Source organism: Polypterus senegalus, chromosome 6 (genome assembly GCF_016835505.1).
Source record: "Polypterus senegalus isolate Bchr_013 chromosome 6, ASM1683550v1, whole genome shotgun sequence".
Lineage (NCBI taxonomy): Eukaryota > Metazoa > Chordata > Cladistia > Polypteriformes > Polypteridae > Polypterus > Polypterus senegalus.
The window spans coordinates 22,945,285-22,968,943 of record NC_053159.1 but is presented as its reverse complement, the minus strand read 5'-3'; the positions used below and the strand labels follow the sequence as shown (position 1 = coordinate 22,968,943).

At 38.2% G+C, this 23,659-nt stretch overlaps 1 protein-coding gene across 1 annotated transcript in view; it reads right to left on the bottom strand.

Moving 5' to 3' along the window:
• Positions 1-17,683, bottom strand: part of ptpn11b (protein tyrosine phosphatase non-receptor type 11b) — a 175,451-nt gene extending 157,768 nt beyond the window's left edge. The window contains exon 1 of the mRNA XM_039755580.1: positions 17,499-17,683. Coding sequence (XP_039611514.1) covers positions 17,499-17,512 — 14 coding nt within the window. The 5' untranslated portion in view covers positions 17,513-17,683. The remainder of the gene's footprint in view (positions 1-17,498) is intronic.
• Between the last annotated feature and the right edge of the window lie 5,976 nt (positions 17,684-23,659).

Here is a 23,659-nt window from a genome sequence, read left to right as displayed (position 1 = left end):
TTTGTTACATTATAGATTAAGGCCCTATTACTTCTGCAAGAATATGGATGGATTCATGGGACTGACACATAAAAACAGATTTCATATATTAACATGAAAATGCACCGAATAAAGAAGTATGGGAGAGATTATTACAAATTTTATGAACATTAGACATTTTGAGTAGTCTCTCCTTTTATCATCCATAAAAATGATTCACATTTCATGTTCTTTTACCAAATGCTGTTCTTTGCAAACGAACTGTTGCTCCTCGGAGTATGTTATACATTAGTAAAGGTTTGTGTGTTAGCTAGTGGCTTGGGACGAATGGGGGAAAACGCTGAAACTACTAGCACACGAACATGACAAATGTTCAACAAATTAAGATAAACAATCAAACTGTAAAATGCAATGTCAATGTCTTAGCGATTTTTATAAATCGGGGTGACAGTTTTTCAGGAGCATATCTACAATGTACCTCAAATAAAGTCCGCCCTATTTCTTTGGACAGGAACTTCCAAGGGTTGTAGAGATAGCATTACCCTAAATATAATGCCCAGTGAATCAATTCTCACAATTATGCAATTTAATGGGAATGTGTGTCGGAGACAGAAATAAGCCAAATAAGCACAGCTCCAATAAATAAAATATAAGGACTTCTAGCTTGGCGAATTCCTATGTTTTAAGTTGAATGTACACTTTTATTTAGAGACATAAATTGTATTTAAAATAATACTGCAAGGTTTAATTCATTATTCACACATTTAGGAATTTAATTTATGCTTTGAATATAGAGTTGTTACTGAATATGAAAGTACCATTTAAAATCAATGCAATGTGTCATTTCACTAATGTTTGTGCTGTAGCAGTGGATTATACATACAGGAAAAAGTGGTAACAAAACATAATTTAGAAAAAATAAATACATTTTCATTGGGCCCTATTATAAATTTATAGTTTGGCTACAGACCAGTCACTTAATCAGCAAGTCAACATAAAAATCAGCAATCATCAAATCATGAAACCAAACATTTCTACAATACACTAATGCTCAGAACAAAAACAAATTCTTTTTTAAGATGATATTCTATTTAAAAAAAAAAAAAAAAAAGCTACAAAAATTAGAACTGAATATGGAAAGAATTTTGATCAAAGTTGCATTATATACAGTAGAGTGCAAACTTGACCAGGTCGTTCACTCACTCATCAACAAAAACACCATCTCCAGTTAAGTTAAAAAGCTGACATTTAGAAGGATGGTACATCTAGGGAACAAGGTATCTGCTAAGATTTTTCAATATTTTGGGGTAAAAAAACCTGACAATAGAAAAACTAAATACTCCAAAATCTCAAAAACACTTTGACTGATTTCATTGAAAAAAGAAATTTAGCCAAAATGTGTATTTTTTTCATTTGATCATATTTATCAATAATAATGTTATTGCAAGTGGGCTTTTTTTAAGGCACCCTGTCTTTTTTCCGTTCAGCAGAGAAATGCTGCCAATTGAACTCTGCCAGTTGAATGGCACCAGCATAACAGCTGCACCTGACATTAGCGTAGATGGACAAACGAATAAACGGAGATGTTTTGAGAAAGTCTTCCGGAAGATGGAACGTTCATCAAAGCTGAAGTAAAATGAAGTTATACACTTGAGGTGCGCGATACACTTCAAGTTTAGCTACCAAGGAGGGAAAGAGGAATACAGGAGAAGTTGCATTCCTCACACCCATAACAAGCCCAGACTGATGGTGCTTAGTGCAGCTCAGAAGAGACAGCGGATGGACACTGTGTACAGTGCAGTCACATAACACCAAGGGGGACCAAGTCTCCCCATTCTATTCATTATTCCCTAAACTACACTCACGGAACATTGTCACAACTCCTACATAAGGACATGATTTTTACACCTTTGCCTGGGGTATCAAAAAGTTTGGCACCTACAAAAACTGCTCATTAAGTTCATGATACTATTTCTTTTCTATACAGTACACAGTATATTGTTGTTTACGTCTTGATTTATTCTTCACAGTACATACACCAAATATTGTACAGAAATGAAATGCTTACACTGTATACTGAAACAAATATACTATCTGTTGTGTTAATAAATAGTCAGTGAACTTTATTCACTTTGCCAGTGTTTTTGTTCCTCAGACCGTTACAATAAATATAATGTATTTTGAAGTTTTTTTTCTCACATATTATATTCATTTAATGACTGTAAAGAAAGAAAGGAAAAAAAAAAAAACAATCGAGAGGGAAGGTTGTGAATTTGTGTGTTTTATGCTTTTAACTTCCTGGCAAGCAGCATCCAGGTGCGAGCATTACTATGACTCAAGCTGTGGTGCGATGTTCTTCTGAAAATCTCATGACACATTTTATTCTCCTGATAGCACAGAAAAATCTGTTCATTGCTGTTTTACAGAAAGGTTCCTATAAACACAGATTTATATTCCACTCCCTTTTTACATGCACTTCCATTCATAAAACAACCTAATCCAATTCCTGTCCTCCTGATTCAAGGAGGTATGGGTAGGGGGTGCATTTCAGTATGCCGTGTAAGCATTTTAGTATGTCATATAATTATTTCAAACATTTAATTGATTGCATGGATCGCCTAAATATACAGCCTGTAAAAAAATCATTACTTTCTCTAATAAAGTAAAACATGATTCAGTGTTACAACTTTATTGCATGGCTGTATTCGGATTCAGCGGGTTAGGAAATGGATGGATGGATGTTAAAAAAAGAAGCTTCAATGTACAACTGAAAAAAACGCAAAAAGTAGTGCTAAACATTATTCAAGTTATTACATATTTAAATTTCTTATATTACAGTTTCCTCTAATGTGTTTCACATTAATCATCAACAGAAGCCAAAGTCAGTCAATAGGAAAAGCAGAAACTAATGTATGGTAGGAATGTTTTACTTATGGCCAATTGTATGTAACATATTTAAAGGTAAGTGAACTAATAACATTAGCCCCTAGTTTAAAAAAAAAGGCAAATATTGTAATATTGTATACAAAAAAGTACTTAGATACTTAAATGGTACTTCTGATATATCTAATTAACCAAGAGCACTATAACAGAGGCCTGTTGTCTTGGGAAATTTCACAGGGAAGCTGAATAACAGAGCTAGTCTTAAAAAGAAAGACTGTGACTTGATGGTATTACTTTTCTTTATTTCAAATAATGATGAGCGAAATGCTAAATTAAACAGCACTGATTAGTCAAACACATACAAAGAACAGACAAAACTAAACTCATCACCATATAGTCAAATTAAGTGAAAAGTGACATACCTCTTAGTCATAACAGTGTGATGAACAGAAGTGGGCGATTTTGCTTTAATCACAGGTGAAACACAAAAACATGAGTGTGCTACATTATTTTAATACATTCTAACTATGAATCTGCGATGCAATAACTGTTTTTGGACATCACTGTACAGACGAAAATCAGACTAAACACCATTGTATAATATAAAGGGGAACATTGCCTTTTATTATTATAGATATCAAAATCAAAGTCCTCAATGACTCATCACTAATTCTCCAATTTCCCATGTAGGTAGAAAGCTGAAATTTGGCAGGCTTATTCCTTACAGCTTACTTACAAAAGTTAAGCAAGTTTCATTTCGAAATTCTACACGTAACGGTCGATAACGTCCGCCATGTTGAACTTTCTTATTCATGGCCCCATCTTCATGAAATTTGGTAGGCGGCTTCCTTGCGCTAACTGAAACCAATGTACATACTTATTTCGGTGGTATGACGCCACTGTCAGCCGCCATATTGAACTTTCCAACGTCACTAATTCTCCAACTTCCCGTGTAGGTAGAAGGCTGAAATTTTGTACTTATTTCGGTGGTATGATGCCACTGTCGGACGCCATATTGAACTTTTAACGGAAACCGATATCCGTACTTATTTCTTTGGTATGACACCGCTGTTGGCCGCCATATTGAACTTTCCAACGTCACTAATTCTCCAACTTCCCGTGTAGGTAGAAGGCTGAAATTTGGCAGGCTCATTCCTTACAGCTTGCTTACAAAAGCTAAGCAGGTTTCATTTCGAAATTCTACGCATAATGGTTATAACGGTCAACAACGTCCGCCATGTTGAACTTTCTTATTTATGGCCCCATCTTCTCGAAATTTGGTAGGCAGCTTCCCTGAACTAACCGAAACCAACGTACATACTTGTTTCGGTGGTATGATGCCACTGTCGGCCGCCATATTGAACTTTTCAACAGTCTTTGTTACTTATGGGCCCATCTTCAAGAAATTTTGTACACGGGTTCCCAATCCTACTTACGTACATATATACGTCCATAGCCTGCACCTCAGTCACCGTGTGAGGTGGCATTGGGTCCCCCATCTCAACGCCTCCCACGTTGTTGACTGCCTGCCTATATAAGGCCGTCCGTCGCTCCGGTCTCTACATTCCCTTCCTTGCTTGCCGGATTCACATCTCCCTACTGATAACTACAGCCTTTTTGTTTAATCCACGGCTTCTCCGCTGTTTTATTGTTTATTACAATTATAGTTATTGTATAGGTATTTTAGACTTACTTTACATTGCTCAGGTACCCATTTCCTTTATCGATCCAACCCCGATTACCATGTCTATCGAGATGATCACTATCGATCAAAGAACTGTCACTTACCGAGTGGTTTCCATGTCCGAAGATGGCACCTACCTTTTCCATTCTCTTTGTTACATATTGCACGGCCATATCAGGCTCACTCTTGATATCCGGAGGAACATTGTGTCTTATGTATTGAATGACTGGGACAGGTTCAAGGTGTGGACTGATGATGGTACAGCAGATAATTATACTACACAGGAGCACTATAAGAGTGAAATGCTTAAGCCCTTCACCTATGGTTCTGCATGTGAGTTGATGGCTCCCGCTGAATTGTTTGGTTGTCGCTTTCAAGTGTACCGAAATGGCCAAATATTTAACACTTTTCGAAACCGCCAATGCCTCTTAAACATCTTAGGTTGACAGGTGACGATTTCAGTAGTGGACACTTTGATGTTTATGAATGTTTAAACTCTCAAAAGCTGGATGCGATTTTATCGATGAAACTGGTTGTGTGCTTACAACGCTTGACAGATGCCGAATGTCACTTCAACACAAGTCCTACAAATACTGTCGTCATTGAAACAAACCATGAAACTCAAACCGATTATGACAGCAGCAATCCAAGCTGTGAGATTTGAGACAAGATTACTGTTCACATGGCCAACTGTAAGTTACATACTCAAGAGTAAGCTCAGCGCACAGCTTGGTCATGTTACAACCGGAGGGCCGAACTGACAACATGGTATACAAAGAGATCCTTAACAAGTAATCATTGGCATATTTTCCCTCAGTTTAAAAAGGTTTAATTTTCTTCTTAATAAAAATTTTAATGCAGTACTTCGCCGCTGCGAAGCGCGGGTATTTTGCTAGTAGCTAATATGCGGTTTCTGTATTATGACAGCATGGTAAAAATTAAAGAAGCATATGCTGGAACAGAATGTTGTATTCTAAAGGATAATTTACATGGTCAGTTATATACTATTATTCATTTAAAAATTTGTAAAATTTCCATTGTAAACCACATATTGACAACATGACCATATTTTACATTTAACTGAAAAACATGATGTTTCTTAATTAGTGTGGACATGCATCCAAACTAGAGACCCAAGTTCTCTCAACCAAACAAGACAGAGCTGCCAAACTTATCGATACATCAAATAAAATCATAAGAATTACAAGGGTGATTCATGATTTATTTCTTTATCTGCCTATTCATTAACTTCTCTTTAGTATAAATGAAAATCGATCATATTTAATATTCTAAACTGTTCAACTGATAAACACCTGATACTGTATCTGGCACAATCAAAACAGTGCAGGCCATGAGAGCCTTTCTAAAGAACCACATACACAACACAATTACAAAATGACACACATTATCCATGGAAATGGTGTAGCACTGTTAACATTATGAGCATACAGGAGACTGAAGTGACCAATGGTTATTATATGGAAATGCATTTTAGAATATTTTGCTAAACAACAATTGATGAGATCTGATAATAACTTAAGTAAAATGGCAAAAAAATAACAGACTTGAAATACATTCAAACAAGCACTGAAACAAGAGATGCTATAACTTCCCGTTTTTTTTTACAAAATGAACCCAGAGGAGTTAAGCTGAGGACTAAACAATGACTATTCAATGCAATGTTGAAAAGGGATCCCAAATAATTCTGTCAGTGGATGACCAAAGTTTTTCAAAGATGGAATTCTTGACTAAACTACACATACAATAAACCACTTTTCATAATTTGTCACCATGTGCTATGCCTCAAGCAAAAATATTTTTTTCTTGATTTCACTGTTAAATAAAAGACAAAAACAAACAAAAAAAATACTACAAGTAAACATAATAAGATAAGATAATTTCTACTGTAGCAATAACTGATAAAAAGACAGACATCTTAAATGAACAAGTGCAGATTTGTGAAAATTTGCAATGACTTTTAGGTCTTAAACAGCTCCAGTGGAAAACATGCAGCACCTCACTTTATTATTAATATTTAATAAATGATATTTTCAGTAAAATCAAATTAAACATGCACGTTTCACCTCTGACTTGTATACAGCAGTGCTGCCATATTAAAATTAATGCAAGGTTTATTTTTGACACAGTTTTCATTTGTACCATATTGCATTCATATTTACACTTGAAAACTAATAACTCATAGAAGATAATTAAGTATACCATAATTGTCTACAGACAATTCCTTTGACTTCATGCTTGGTTTGTGCTCTGACATGAACTGTCAACTGTGGGACCTTATATAGACAGGTGTGCCTTTCCAAATCATGTACAATCAACTGAATTTACCACAGCTGGACTTCAATTAGGCTGCAGAAACATCTCAAGGATGATCAGGGGAAACAGGATGCACCTGAGCTCAATTTGGAGCTTCATGGCAAAGGCTGTGAATACTTATGTACATGTGCTTTCTCAGTTTTTTTATTTTTAATAAATTTTCAAAAATCTCAAGTAAACTTTTTTCACGTTGTCATTATGGGGTGTTGTGTGTAGAATTCTGAGGAAAAAATGAATTTAATCTATTTTGGAATAAGGCTGTAACATAACAAAATGTGGAAAAAGTGATGCGCTGTGAATACTTTCCGGATGAACTGTACGTATGTGAAAGATTTCTAGTCAAATTTCAGTGATAATGTATAGCTTATTACAAATAGGTGCTAATGAAAACTACCTTGATTTTACATCAGACAGAATAATCACTCAAGTATTGTGTTTTTTTTTTTTTAATTCACTACTCATTAATTTGTACACCGATTCCTCATACACATTCCTATGAAATCAGTAGAAGGATTGGGAGAGTATGGGGGGGGGAGCAGCTGTCCACGGTGTACCGAATGAGGCCCATGATCAGCACTGAGAGGGAGCATCAGTTACGGCACTACGTCCATATGCCACGATTCCCCGAGGGTGATCTGGCTCGCAGGATCCTTATTGTTGAGGACCCGAGTGCCTGAACCAGACCAAAGAGGATGCCCACGTAATACCTGGTTGCGGCAGATAGATGGTCATTTCTGGAGGGTGGGACTGGACCACATGTCTGCCTGAGGAGGTTGCCAACCAGGATTCTGAGCTGTTTCGTTATGTGGATGAAACCAGTGCATGCTCTCCAACCTGACCGGAGTGCTTAATTTCTGTGAAGCACTTTGAGCATGGGAAAGGTGTTATATAAATAAAATTTAATATTATTATTAGTAGTAGTAGTACCATTTGCTCCCTTAAAGATAACCACAGCAATTCGAAAAAAAAAAAAAACAAGCAAATCAATATCAGGAAAACATTGTCCACATGACATTATGTCATATCTTTATTTTCATGCAACATTGTGCACGATTGTACTGAAATTTTAAAAAGTCAATAAGGAAGCCTTAAATGTGCTCCGTCCGTCTTAAACAAAAAGCACAGAGTACTGGTGCAGAAGGAACAGCTATGTAATCAGAAAATCTGTGTGTCAAATGTCTGTTGGCCTTGTGTTAACCATGCACACCCCTGGCTGCATGGTAATCAGTGCAGCTACAAATGTGTACAGTTTTGGTGCAAGCAGACTTTCCTTGCAACCAATGTCTTTACCAGAATGTACCCAAATACTGATCAACTAAGAGGGCAAATCACTCTAATTGCAAAGCACTGCATTGCTTTCTTTAAGGGTTTTCAATGTTATTCGACCTTTTTTTTTTTTTTTAAATTAGTTTATTTCTGCTTATTTTCGGTTCATGAGGCTGATACTCCAATTAGTTGTGAACCACCCGTTTTCATTGAAGTTGCACAGGTGGTGAACCAACTGAGAGTAGGGAAGGCTGCAGGGATCTGTGGTATCTAGGATGAACTTCTCCAGGATGGTGGTTAGGCTGTCCACCTGGCATTGCAAGCAATCTTTGTTTCCACTTGGGAGACGGGTGTCATCCCAACCGACTGAAAAACTGGACTTGTCTTTATTTGGATAGGGAAGGGTGATTGCCTGGATTGTGGAAAATACAGGGGGATGACCCTGATCTCAGTGCCGGTTAAGATCCTTGCAAGGGTTATCTTCAATAGGATCCATGATCAACTGCTCACCTACCGGGGCAGTCTGGTTTTACACCTAAGAAGTCTACCATCGACCACATCCTGGCACTGAGGGTTCTCATCAAACACAAACGCGAATATTGGCAGAGCTTCTTTGCTGCCTTTGTCAATTTTTGTAAAGCGTTGGACTTGACCTGCCCTGTGGGACATCCTGAGACTTCATGGGATCCCCACGAAGTTGCTGGATTTCATGTCCGGCCTGTGCACTGCTAATGTGAGTGCTAAGCAGAGGGGAGGCAGGACCTCTGCGTTTTTTCCCCAATTGAGTCTGTGGTTCATCAAGGGTGTGTTTTTGCTCCTACTCTGTTTAATGTTTGCATGAAGTGGGTGTTGGGCATGGTCGTGAGGTCCGGGGGCTGTGGGGCATCTGTTGTTGAAGAGAGATTCACTGATCTTGACTTTCATGATGATGCTGTGATCTTTACGGAGTCAATGGAAGCTCTGATCAGGGCTCTCAAGAGACTGAGCAAGGAGTCTTACTGTCTAAGCTTGTGAGTGTCCTGGATAAAAAAACAAATTCTGGCCTTTAATGACCTCTTGGCCACAGCCATCCGCAGTGTGCCTGTCTGAATGTCGACCTCGTCGAGAAGTTTACTTACCTTGGCAGACAGTCATGTCTCTGGTGACACTTCCTATGAAGTCTGTAGTCGGATTGGGAGAGCATGGTGGGGTCATGAGGTTGCTGTAAAGGGGTGTGTGGCCATCAAGATATCTCTGCAAAAGGACAAATGTCCAAGTCTTTAGAGTCCTGGTGCTCTCTGTTTTGCTATATGGTTGCGAGACATGGACGCTATGTTGTGACATAAGATGAAGACTGGACTCCTTTGGTAGTCTGTTTGGAATATCCTTCGGTACTGCTGGTTCGACTGTGTGTTGAACGGGCAGTGGCTCATGGAGTCCAGAATTAGGCACGTTGCATTGTGAGAGAGCGTCAGTTGCAGCGCTACTTGCATGTGGCACGATTTCCCCGACGGTGATCCGGCTCGCAGGATCCTCATTGTTGAGGACTCGAGAGGCTGGACCAGGTCAAGGGATGCCCACATAACACCTGGCTGCTGCAGACAATTATCATTTCCAGAGGGTGGGACTGGACCAAGTGTCTGTCTGACGGGGCTGCCAACCAGGATGCTGAGCTGTTTTATTGTGTGGTGGTTGTGGCAACACGCTGTACCAGTGCATTCTCCCCAACCTGACCTGACCAAACCTCTGTCTATGGAATTCTGACTTTTCACTGCTTGACAAATAAGCAGGAGACTATAGTCCAAATTAATTTTACAGTACACATTTAGCTTAATTTTTAAAATCTTTGCAGGTCTTCTACTGGGGGAAAAAAAGAAAGAAAGAGTCCAGTATGCCACAATTTTTACAGCTATTAGTCCCATAAAGGTGGTCTCTAAAAGCCTTCCAGTTCAACACATTTTATGGCATATAAGCTTTCCTATACTCTGTGTGGATGATACCAACTGCAAAGAAACTGGTCCATTTTGATTGCCACTGCTTTACTTCTGAGCATAAGAGTTGCACCTAACAACACTTCATATATTACAAAATATGAATAAATAACGAATTGTGATAGACAAAAACATTGCCCTGACACAAATAGAAAAATTAATTAACATTTAGCAGATAAGCCAAATTTTAGGGATCAAACTTAACTTATACAGACGTCATTGAACACATTTGATTTTGGCAATGAAGAAGCACAGAGAGGAGAAGTTATAGAACAGTTATGCATACCTGCAGCTTATATTGTAGAAAAGAAACGTAATCAGCATTATTAAACAAAATTAAAGAGAGTGTATGAAGTTGCCATTTTATAGCATAAATATTGGTAACTTAAGAGTAGGAACCAATTTCACAAAAAAAAATTAAAAAAAAATCTTGCTTTAATTAAGCGTCAATTTTCAGCTTGTTCTGTTTGTGTAGAAACGAATATTACTCCAATTATAAATTAATCTGCAATTACAACAACAGCTGTCATGTCATAAAATTGCCAAGCAATTATTCTTACACCTCTCATATCACCACCTAAATGCTACATTGTACAATATTAGTTTAACCCAGTATTTTCAGATGGACTGCTTAAGTACCTCTGTGACTTTGTCAGAGGCACAGTGCATTCGATAACTGCACTTCTATTGAACTATATGACTTACTTTTACACTCAATATGAAGAAAGACAATGTTATTTGATTTCATAATAATTATTTTCTCAATCCCCTATTCATCTCGTTACCTAATCAAAGCATCTTGAAATGTTTCACTTTAATGCATTATTTTTAGCTTATTAGTATTAAATATATGTACAAGACTTCTTAAAAGTAAATATTAATTTTGTGTCACACTAGTATAATCTAGGGTTTTGGAGACAATTTCGGGTACGTGGAATTGGGGTTGGCAAAAATGTACCAACTCCGACTCCTAATAAATTTAAATTGTAATGAAAAAAATATAAAGCAAGTTCAAATGTCCCATTTCACAAACAACAGTCATAATTAAGTTTTTCTTTGATGTAAGAAGAAAGCCCAGTGCATAGTTGTGTTACTACTAGTGTGAAGTTCAGCTGAGCTATTTTACAACCTGACATTCACATATTGTAATTTGGATTATGATACATTACAAAAAGTGTTTTCATTTTATTTCAGATATAATGTGTTTAACAAGTTAATATGAGTGTAAACAAGTGTAATGATGATGGTGGAGATGTGTGCTATGGCCTGATGTGTGTTCAGGGTTCTTGTCTTTTGTTAAAACTGGCCAATACAGTAGAGCCAGCTTCCTAGCCAGTAGTTCTGTGGCTAAATGACGTTGCCTTCCTTCAGTCAACAAGGAAAATACATTAGCATATTAAATACAGAGGAGTCGGAGTCCAAAGTACCAGAAACTAAGGAGTCGGAGTCAAAGGATTTATCTACCGACTCTACAGCCCTGGTAAAAACATTATCAAAAAGGGTCTTAAACATAGCCTTTTTTTTCACCTTTGACACATTAACATTTGTCACTGTAAACATCTCTACACTTATCCATACATACATATATCTGGATTGCTCTTTTAACCATTTACGATTCTGAAATTTTTAATTACTGTATTTATAAATTTAGCTTTAAAAAGTTTAATTAACATTATTAGTATTCCATTAAAAAGGTAAAACAAAAACACTCTACTATAACAGATACTTAGACAAAATCTATTTAAGAGATGTCCCAGTTGTTACCGATTAACAACGGGTTTCAATTATTAACTAATAATAAATCAAAGGCACACATTTTGATCCTTACAAGCATATTCAAAATATTGGCTGTAAATATTAACATTTCAAAATGTGCTGCTTTTGCAGTCTTTGCTGCTCACTTAGATTGTCATCTACCACCTGCCAAACATTCATTAGGAGCCCTACACCTCTTAAGATGTCATTTCATTATTCCATTTGCTTCCAACAAACAGCATTAAAGAATCAACTTCTGGAAAGTAATGCTGACCTAAATCCCCAACTATCATATCAGTTTAGTCAACTGGATCACAGTGACACATCTAGAGCAAAACTAGTGTAATCTCTTTTCTGCTCATAAATCAACAGAGATCAACACTTGGCAGCAACGAAAGAATCAAAAAATTTTTTTCAAAATATTATCAACATTCAATCCAGCCAAAGAACAAAAGCACAATTCAGTCATACTGTCTGAAAAAGGAAAGTTTGCTAGTATTGATAGTCTTAATAGTCAAAGTAACACAAGTAGCAGAAACCATTTAACTTTCTCTGGTGCCAGTCCACCTGATTAAGAAACCTAGAACTATCTGCAGTGAATCTTAACCACAGCAAGATGGTGAAAAAGGGATACACTTATTTCCCATGTTAAAACTTATTGAACATTTGACCTGGCCCTGAATAAAATTATTACTTAAAGACTTATCTTTACAAGTGTCAAGAAATGTTAACTTTAAATGGTCCATAAAATAGCTAACAATCACAGTACAGTATAAAAATATCTCAAACTTGAAGGATACCAATTCAGTTCCCACCTCTTACTCACTGTGTAACCCTCAGCAATCAGCTGTAAAAATATACTGTAAATCTAAGCAATTGTACTTCATCGCGGTCATTAAAAAGTGTTCACTACAGAAAGGTGCTATATGAAATAAAAGTTATATTAAAGGACTATATTAATTTCTAATATGAACTTTACGGACTACATGACAGCATCAATGCTATGATAAATTTGACGTTAAAACTATAAATATTAGAACAATTTTGACAAGAGTAGGTCATTTAACCCTTTAAGTCTGCCAATCAAGATCTGAAGTTCATTAAAGTCCTACTGCCTAAAACACTAAAAGGACAAAGAAACTTCAGTCTTCAGCTAACGTTATTCATTTAGGTTTTGTCTCATTTGTATCACACTGTTCCTGTTTTACTAACTATAGGAGATGATAATTTATATATGGTACATTTTACAGACTACTGCATACAAAATTTATAACAGGCAAAGAAAAACGGATACTAAAATATATTTCCAATTATTATTTTACTCACTTGTACTAGACTTCAAAACTCATGAAATAGTAATAGCACTTATGTATATACAGTAAATTCTATTATATCAGTACAATATATTCCATCATAATATTAAACTGCAGTGGTATCAAAATCCATACAAAAATCCTTTAACAAGTATCTTGGCTTATGAAGCTGTCCATCATACATTTCACACAGAAATCCTTTTATTTCTTAAAAAAAGTATCAGTGTCAGTGGCATGGTTGATTTTGTTTTCTCTAAGAGAGTTACTTTACAAATTCCCATCTAAAACTTTCTAAAGCAACTTTGTGCGCAGAGCTTAGTTCCTTTCCATGGAATGCCTTGATTTGTCTACTGTTTTAGTCCAGAAAGACTTTCACATCAATTTTTTTTCATGATATTCGTGGCTTACTCTCTGCAAAAGTAAAATGTAATGAATACATATAGGATATATTTCTGTACACGGTCTTATTTCCTGTGCTTGGGAAATGCTGCATGTCTGGTTTGCCCTCTGGTGGAGCCTCATTATCTACTTCTCGTGTTGTTAAGAGATAAATTCTCATCTGAATTGCTTTGAAACCAGATCCGCATGTCTTTTTTACATTGAAATTTCAAATCGGCATGTATCACTGTATAAATGAATTACCTAGTGGCCAAACTACATAATGTATTTTAAATATCCATTTGACTATCCTATTGCAAATGTGGACTGCCCACTGTAAAAGGTGTTGAGATTTGCTGTTGTCATTGCTGACCTACAATTTTACTGAGGAGACTTGGGTGCAGTTGTGTGTCTAGGATCATGATAAAGTTATCTTCACGGTTATTTTTTACAGTTTTTTTCCCTTTTAACATTAGCAAATCCACATGCCCAGTTTTGTATCTTGAATGCCTTCTGGCAGACGTGTGTGCCATATATACCCATTAGCAAACCCTCATTTCCAACTCCTTCTTGGATTACATACTTTCTCCCTATTTCCCCACAGCACATTCACTTGGATTATTAGATTTTGTGTGAACTTTCATTTGCAGTTATATCTGCATACCTTACTTCATGCTTTAAAAGAACTATATCTGCTATTTCATTTCTAAAAAGCTACATGTGCCTTGCAAATCTACCACAGAGCTGTATGTCCCTTTCATTTCCTGTCATACCTGCATGATTCACAGTCTACTGGATTACTTAACATCTTGCTTGACCATATTACTTAGCTGTGAGCCCAAGTTCATAACTGTGTATTCTTTATATAAACTTGGATTTGCATGTCCAGTTTTGTACATGGACTAATTTCTAAGAGACCTATATGCCCTGACCATTATTTATCAGCAAAATTGTATGCTGCACTGCATGCTGGGTTATTCTTCATCTACCACATTTACTTTGTGAAGACCAGTTTACTCAGTTCTGTGTCTGGATTAAAACAGAAATGTTGGTTGCACTATGTTTTTACTTCTTACTAAAGACCTGTGAATCTAGATTACAGCAGATCTGTCCAAACTGCCAAATTTGGATCCTTCACAATGAGCTTGGATTATCCATCATTTTTGTGCCTTATTACTCTATCAATTCAGCCATGTTATCAGATTTATAATTAGAAAAATCTTGTATTCTCGCTCTCCTTTTTTTTTTTTAAATAAGGAAAAATGTTACCAGATTTGTAATTAGCAAAATACGGTATTCTTTCTCTCTCATACAAGCTCATCTACATGTACTGTTGCATACTTGGGCTGTCTTTTGACAGAGCTTTGTCGCTCCCCAAAATCTTGCTTGGGCACTATATTTATTAATTTTGTACTTTTGGTCTGTGAATTAATTTGCATTCTTTACATTACCATAGGGGCAACATGGTGGCGCAGTGGTAGTGCTGCTGACTCGCAGTTAGGAGACCCCGGTTCACTTCCCAGGTCCTCCCTGCGTGTAGTTTGGATGTTCTCCCCTTGTCTGCGTGGGTTTCCTCTGGGTACTCCGGTTTCCTCCCACAGTCCAAAGACATGCAGGTTAGGTGGATTGGCGATTCTAAATTGTCCCCTGTGTGTGCTTGGTGTGTGTCCTGCCCGGGACTGGTTCCTGCCTTGCGCCCTGTGTTGGCTGGGATTGGCTCCAGAAGACCCCGTGACCCTGTGTTCGGATTCAACAGGTTGGAAAATGGATGGATGGACGGACATTACCACAGTTTGATGAACCTGTCACTTCCTTTCACGTGACTTTAGATTATTCACTAACCTGTAAAAGCGCTATATAAATGTAAAGAATGATTATTAGTAATAGCAGTATCCTGTTTAAACAACTGCGAGTCCAGAATTCCCACGGACAGGGCTAGATGTCCCTTTAACCCACAAACACACCTGCAAGTCCTGTTGTGTGTCTGGACTGACTTCTGACAGGCCTGTGTGTCACTTTCACTTACTGACAAAACTATGTGCTTGAAACGGTACCATCTTTCACATTTCCCACCGAAGACATGTTTACTCAGTTGTTTTCCTGGATTACCACAGACCTGTGTGTCTCAGCTTTTTGTTTTACTTGCTAAAGACTTTTGTACATCTGAATTACCATAGAGATACACCATTCCAAACATCCATTCATTATTTAGTCATCTTATGCAGTTCGTGATCATTGCAAGTTGGACAGCGAAATGTGTCCCTTTCTCTTCTTGTCAAGCTGAATGGTCTACTGCAGTGGTTCACAAACTCAGTCCTATGGACCCACAGTGCCTGCGGGTTTTTGTTTCAACCAACTTCCATTTTTTTATTGGAGTTTTAGTCTAATTAAGTGAGCCATTATTTCCCAGTTTATGTGTTTTGGAGTCAATGTAGAAATTACAAACTAAGTTTGGAAGATTTTTTATTACAATGTAATAAGCAGTTATATGGGGAATTTGTAGTTTTTTAAGTCGTTACAAATATTTTCAACCTAATTTTCATTCTGCTTTTCCAGGAGTTCTACTTATTTAATTTATCATTTACTAATTGGCGAGTCTGACACTGAAGTCACTGCAGCTTTCATTATCCTGGGTGTCTGCTATGCTGGTGTCACTATTAGGGTTAAATGAAGGGAGCAAACTACACAGGAAAAGGGGAAAATAACAGGAAAACAACAAACGAGTGTTAAGCATTTATAGCTTTAGAAAAAAATAGAAATATTTCTAAACATCTTATAAATGTAAAAACCATACTGTTGCGTTTTTTTGAATGAAAAATAAGAGAACAGTAAAAAAGACCAGCTAATTAAATGAGATCAGTTGTTATCAATTATTATCACAGATTGTGAATCTGGTTGGAACAAAAACCGGCTGCCACAGTGTGTCCCCAGGACCGAGTACGGGAACCACTGCTCTACTGTGTTCTTGAACTTAATTTATTACCATACTAATACAGTGAATGCACCCAGATTCTTAATGGGGAGAATTGTACATTTGTTATTTATTAAAAAAAAAAAAACACACTGGCAATTTCATATGCCTACTAACTTACACGTGTTACTGTTGATAACACAGTGTTTGAATTGCTCTTTATTGTAGACTTACTTGGCTGTCACCTTTATCCAATGGGACATGCAACATTTCACAGGCACATCACACGGTCTCAGTAGCAGGATCTGAACCAGCATCCCCTAGTTTTGAACTCCAAAGACATAACCTGCCTTACTGGTACCCAGATTCCTAACTGAGTGACTGTCTGTTTATTTGTCCACATCTGCATGCTATGTTACATATCTAGGCTGGCATCTGACAGAGCCGACCCCCTTACATTTGCTAAACTGAATGCTCCTCAGTGTTCTTGATTAACCATAATCTATTTTTTTTTAACATGATTACGCCCAAATCTATGTAGTCCACTAATTTGTTCCCTTTCTCCACTAAAGCACCACTGCTAAACAGTTTTGTAACAAGGTTACCCGTTGTCCTCCAGGCAGCAAGGAACACTCAGCTAATGCCTATTAGTATCTAAGAAGTTCCGAAACACTCTTTCTGAGGCGCGTGTACGCGCAAAGTTGTGCACGACTGACCCCAAATAAGCGGGCCGACGGGCTCGCGCTCTATCTTGTAGCATTCCGGGCTATGCTCGTCAAAGAATTCCTCGGCGTCACGTATATTGGTTAGAAACTCGTCTTTTCCACCACAAAGCCGGACGCAGTTAGTCTATCCTTCGTGTGTGGCGTTAGCACCTTTCCACCCAGTATGTAAATCACAGCGCCCCGTCACCGGCGAGCGCAAAGACACACGCGTGTCTCTCGACTCGGGCCAGGCAGCGCAAAGACGGCCCGAGCGCACACAGCAAGGTCGAGTGTGAAAAAGCCGCGAGTGCGTAGGCTTACCTGCGGGACGTCATGTCGCTACAGGGAACGACACCGCCGCTGACGCCGCCAATCCCTCGGATCGCAGCGCTGCACTGGCTGTGCGCTCGAGGCCGCTGGCTGAGTCGGTCGGTCGGTCGCTCGCCGCACCACCACCACTACCACCACCACTCCTCCTGCTGCCCGTCAGTGCCTCAGTCTCCTCTCTCTCTCTCTCTCTCTCTCTGCGCCGTGCGCGCCTTCTCTTAAAAAGACAGCACGCCTTCATCTCGAAGTCATCCCGCTCAAATCCGTGCGCCAACGTGACACGCCTGTTTACTTCAAAGATTCTTAGCTTCTTTGCAACAACAAGTTCGCTTTTTCAAGTTTTCATGTTTGAAGTCTCCAGTGTCTAAGAGCCAGAGAATCTGTGTTTGGGTCACTTATTCAGAGTTGCCCACCGTTTGCGAATCTGTGGTGCCCACTGTTTGCCCGCGTCCTCGGGGTAATGTACAGTGTCTGACTTTCCATTATTCGTCCTCTCACAGGCAGTTTTTTTTTTACCATGTGGCTAACAAGACAGACATTAAATTACAGGATTTAAGTTTAAAACCTTGTTAGACCGTGTCTCGATATCTGGACAGAGAGTGGGACATCTGTGATACTCGGAAGCCCGGCATCGAAAGCACATGGTTTAGGGTGACCGGACTCCCCATTTTTTGACTGGGACAACTCCAACTAACATAAGTCAACGCTGATAAAGTTAAGGAAACTGCAAGAACCTCCTGGTGGAGAATGAAGTCAAACCAACAACCACACGATCTTTTCCGTGGGTCGTCATGATTTGCCATTTTCATAAGGTATGTGCCAGTAGTGCAGCACGTTTCAAACATGTACAGTGCATGGCAGGATTACAGAGTGGCTCCAAGCCACAGTGTACAGTATCTGCAGTTATCCCCGCTTGGCATTTTATAAATGTACTCATCATACCCAAGTCCAAATTTAAATCTAGGGTGTGAGATTCTGAGGCCATCGGCCCTGCACTTGGAGACCCAGGGGTTTCCCCAGACTATTTTGTACGTCTAAATTATGTCACAAATTTCCAATGGAATTTTTGGTATGAAAATTGTGGTGATGCCATACCAGAATTTTTCTATATGTGCACACATTTCTCTAATCTAAATATTAACATACCTAACTAATAATATCTGACCTACTTTTGACTACCAAAACATGCAAGTTCAAGCAGCTTTCATTTCACAAAAAGTCAATTAGTTTTCATACAATGGGATTCTGGTCCCTGTGCTGTCTTGATTGGCATCAGATCATTGTTACACCCAATGACAATGTCATTATCTGACAAATGCATTTAAACGTGAAGTAATACGAGACTCTCACAACCACCTGTTGCTCAGAAACATCTGTTGGTTATGAACTGCCCAAGTTAAAACAGCAACAGCTTGAGTTTAGAATCAAATGACTTTGAGGGGGAAAAAGGACAAGCCATTATAACATACTGCACACTCAAACTACACACTGCGCATCTGGTAGCTGCACTGACTTCCATGCAGCTAGGGGTTTGCTGGTCAACACAATGCCAACAGACATTTGACAAACAGATTTTCGTGATTACTCTGTGCTTTTTTAAGATGAATGGAGCACGTTGAAGGCTTCCTCTGTGACTTTTTTAAACTTTAGTATAGTCTTGCACAGTGATGCGTGATGTGACAGTAGAGGGCACTATCGCTCCTCTAACCTGACAGACAGATGCTCAGGACACCAGGTGAAAGTACTAAGAAGTATTTTAATTCTTTTTCTTTTTATAAACGGTGCCCTAAGCGCCAGAGCCACCATACACAGGCAAGTAAATACATCACACACAATTCTTTCTTTATCTCCTCCACACCTCATTGTCTACTACCTCCTGACTCTAGCTCGCTTGCTGGGTTCACAGCATTCCTTTATATAGTCCTTGACCCGGATGGAGAACTTGACTTTTCTTCTGCCCGGAAGTACTTAAGGGTTTCCATCCTCGTGACTTGAGAGTACTTCCGGGCTATGGATGAGACAGGACTACTCCGATTCTCTAGCACTGGCACCCACGATATCCAGCAGGGCTATGTTGCCAAATTCCATGTCCAATAGTGGCCTGCAGGAATCCAGGGCACTGCCACACTGTAGGGAAGTTGCCATCTAACATCATAAGGGAAGTAATGTCCCAAAAAGGTTGCCTTCCCCAATCCTTCCACACTGTGGGCATCCTGGCCGGTTTGAACTGCTGGCCGTTTATTACAATAAAAATCAAGATAAGACATAATGTGTTGTGGACAACGCCTTCCTGATACTTATTTGTTTGTTTGTTTGTTTTTTCAAATTTCTGTAGCTATCTTTAAGGGAGAAAATGGTACTATTACTACTAATAATATTACATTTTATTTGTATAACACCTTTTCCATGCTCAGTGCAATTCACAGAAATTCAAAATGAACAACAGGGCATATACAGCATTGGATACAAATAAAATATGCAGAAAACATTAAATTAACATAAGTATAGGAAACTCAAAGAATTAGTAACAACATAAAATAAACCAGAATAAAAATACAAATTTAACAAGAAGACCATGAACAAATAGCATATACTGTATAGTGATACAAATGCAAATCATCTTGAGCTCCTGGACTGAGAGGGTAAACTGAATTTGAAAAGTTAAATGCCTTCAAGAACAAATGAGTTTGACGTTGTTTGTGTACTATTTGAGTCAGCTGATCGAATTAATTTATTGAGGTTGTTGCAAAGTCTGGACACTATAAAGCTGAAGGTTCTGCCACCCAAAGAGCACAGCACAGTTTGGGGCACAATGAGGTTGTCAGTACTGGTGGACCTTAGTGCATGGACATTTAGAGATAAGTTTAAATTACAATACTTAATTTAAATCTGCCATAAAACATAGAAAAGAAAACAGAATATTGTTTTTATTTCTAACTCCTTTTCCCCATGTATACAAAATGAGCATATGCACAGGTTTGTCACTTCTTTAAACTACATTATCTTGGTAAAATTCTTTTACATTCCCTCAACTTCTTTAGAAGCACTTTTATTATTAGTGTTTTTTCTCATTCCCCTTTGCCCATGACTCCTGTCTATCTCACTTTTTTATATGTTGGTTGTAACAAAAGGCGCTATATAGCGCCCGACCCGACACAGAAGGACACAGAGACATGTATAAAAGCAACACAAACTTTTAATTTTCTTCACCCGTGGACACACGTCTTCCCTGTGACCCACAGGCAATACATAGTCCCAAGCACTATTTCACTTCACAGCAACAACCTTTTCCGTTAACCACCACTCCTCCACAAGCATAGTCCTCCTCCTCCTCCTCCTCCTCCTCCCGACCCTGGCTTTTTGAGTGGTGGTGGCTGGCCCTTTTTACAACCCACCCGGAAGTGTTCCAGGTGCTTGACCACCTGGTCCTAATTGCACCTCCGGGTGGGACTGAGGATTCGTCCAGCCAGGCTACTGAGCCCATGCAGCTCCCCCTAGCGGCCATCCGAGCCCCCAACCAGGCTGTGGAGGACTCCATCTCCCATGGAGCCCTGCGGGTGGTTGAGGAATCACCGTCAGCCAGGGAGGCTGCCACCAAGCGTCCCGGGGGGAGGTATTGGACTGCCCATGATGGCTCCCCCAGAACATAAGCAGCAGGGGTGTACACACATGTATGCATGTATATATTTGTGTGTGTGTGTTTGTAAAAGAATGGAGACTTGAGCTCCAATGCAGGGAAAAATATACAAAGTATCAATTGGTAAAATAAACTCATCATTTCTCATAGGGTCATTATATAAATAAAGGCAACATACCAGTGGCCTCATTCCTCTTTGTTGACACCAGGAGTGCACAATAGGTTGAAAAATGAACTGGTAATTTTTTTTTACCCTAAGGACAAAGGACATATGAAGAATTTGAAGCCAGCAGGAGCATTAAAACACATTAGTATAGACAGGGTGGCCTAGAAGTTAAAAAGATGGACAGCAAACCTAAGAGTTGTTATAATTCATCTGTTTTTAAACTCAATAAAACCTGTTCAAGACAGGTACAACCAGATTTAACCGCAATTGTTATTCTATACTCGTAGGATATATTCATTATTTTTATGCCCATTTACAAATATGTTTATGATAACAGTACTACATTTTAAAAGAATATACATTCCTAAACACATATTTCAAGATAAAATAACAGCCCCAACAGAAATGAAACACAATGATTTAATTTAACAAACCCTTATCAATATGAAGTCGACCAAAAAGGAGGACAAGATGAAGAACTCAGCAGCATTCATAGATAAAATAAACCTACTAGGAGTGTGTCTACTACCATTTATAACAAGCAAAGTCAAAGTTTTGATGATCTTAGGCCAATTGTACTCTTCCCAAGAATACTTTTGTGGAAGCTACTCTAAAGAAGCTGTCCTGGCTTCAAAGGTACAACATTTTCTCTTTCATTTCCATTGCAATGCTCACCATTTAGCTGAAAGAATTTTGATGATATGGACTGTAAAGGGTGCTCTTGTGTCGACTCCAAACCCAAATGATTACCATAAGAACTATAGTACCAAATGCAAAGGTGGTTTATTAAAAAAATACTAAATTAACAATGGAGGGAAACAACAAAGAACTAAAAAAAAAAAAACAAACAAAACAATGCAACACTCCATGCCCTCTGTGCTGTCTTAGCAGTAGTAACTAACCCCTGGATACTCTTTTACATGTTCTCCCTGCTCACCTTCCAGTACTCTGGTTTTTTAGCCTTTGTTACCAGCTGCTTCATAAATCTAAGCTCACTGGACCAGAGGAATTAGGGCTTTTTTTGTACTATGCCCCAGTATCCTTTCTGGTGCCCCACCCATAAGTGGCACCAAGTGTCCTTCCAAGTTAGCCGCACTACAGAGATGTACTGGAGCAGACCAGATTAGTTTTCCTCCTCAGTACCCTTTTGAGGCTACAACACGTTGCCTCCTTAGGGGATATGTGAACCTTGAACCCCACAACAGGGTTTATGTTACAAGCTACAGGGTGTTGAATGACTCCCTGCCTTGAAGGGAATGTCCCCTGGTGGCACAGAATGGTATTGCCACCAAGATTAACTTCACAATGGACTAATATAATAAAAGGCCTTACAGAAATATAAAGACATGAAAAAGGTCCATATGTAGCCTTTTTTCTCAGACTAAAAGGGTTTAATTCCATTAGCCTGTCAGAGTAATACAGATGTTTTGCTCCTGGGATGCACTTGATTATTTTCTTCTGTTAAGTTTCAAGAGCTGCAATATTTTTTGTATTGTCGCAACCATAGCTGCACACAATACTCCAGATGCTGGGTGACTACTATGCTTACAGTTTGTATATAATATCCCTTGTTTTATATTAAACAGTTTTTACAATATATCCCAAGCATTATTATGCCCTTTTAATCACTTATTGACATTGTCTGGACATTGAGGATGTTGTGCTTTGTAAACCCCTAAGTTCTACATTTCCTAAACATAAAACAGGAATTCACAAAAGTACTTACAAACCAAATGTTCTCCAATGACTCAAAATACCAGTTCGGAGGATCTGACCCTTTGCCTAGAAATGTGTAGACAGAGGGCATCTCTCCATTTTATGCCAAAGTCTTAAGGGAACAGAGCACATAAACTAAACACATTAACAAAATAAAATAATATATGCTTGAATAACAAACAAACAATACAATGTAGACCATAAACACAAAATACAGTACATAATTGCTAATATATTGCACAAAATATATAAAACCATAAAAAAAGCTTATATAATTTTACACAGAAGAGAAGTGGGGTATACTGTCCTGTAATTATTGGGATTTGTTTTGTCCCCGTTGATGTGGATTAAAGTCACATTGGCAGCTTTCTATTTATCATGTACTTCTGCCATATTATGTCATTACTGGATTACATTTAACTATTTATAAATAATGTATATAACTTGTTTCAATACGAAAAACCAATCAGGTGCAGGGGTTGTATTAATTAAGAAAACAGACAAAAATTCTTCTTCTTTGATGTTACAGTATTAGATTTACATATTTTATCACATTATGTTTATTATATTACATGTTTTATGTATTTGTTTTCTTCTCAGAACTCTGCATGGATCGTGTACCTTCCTATTCATAAA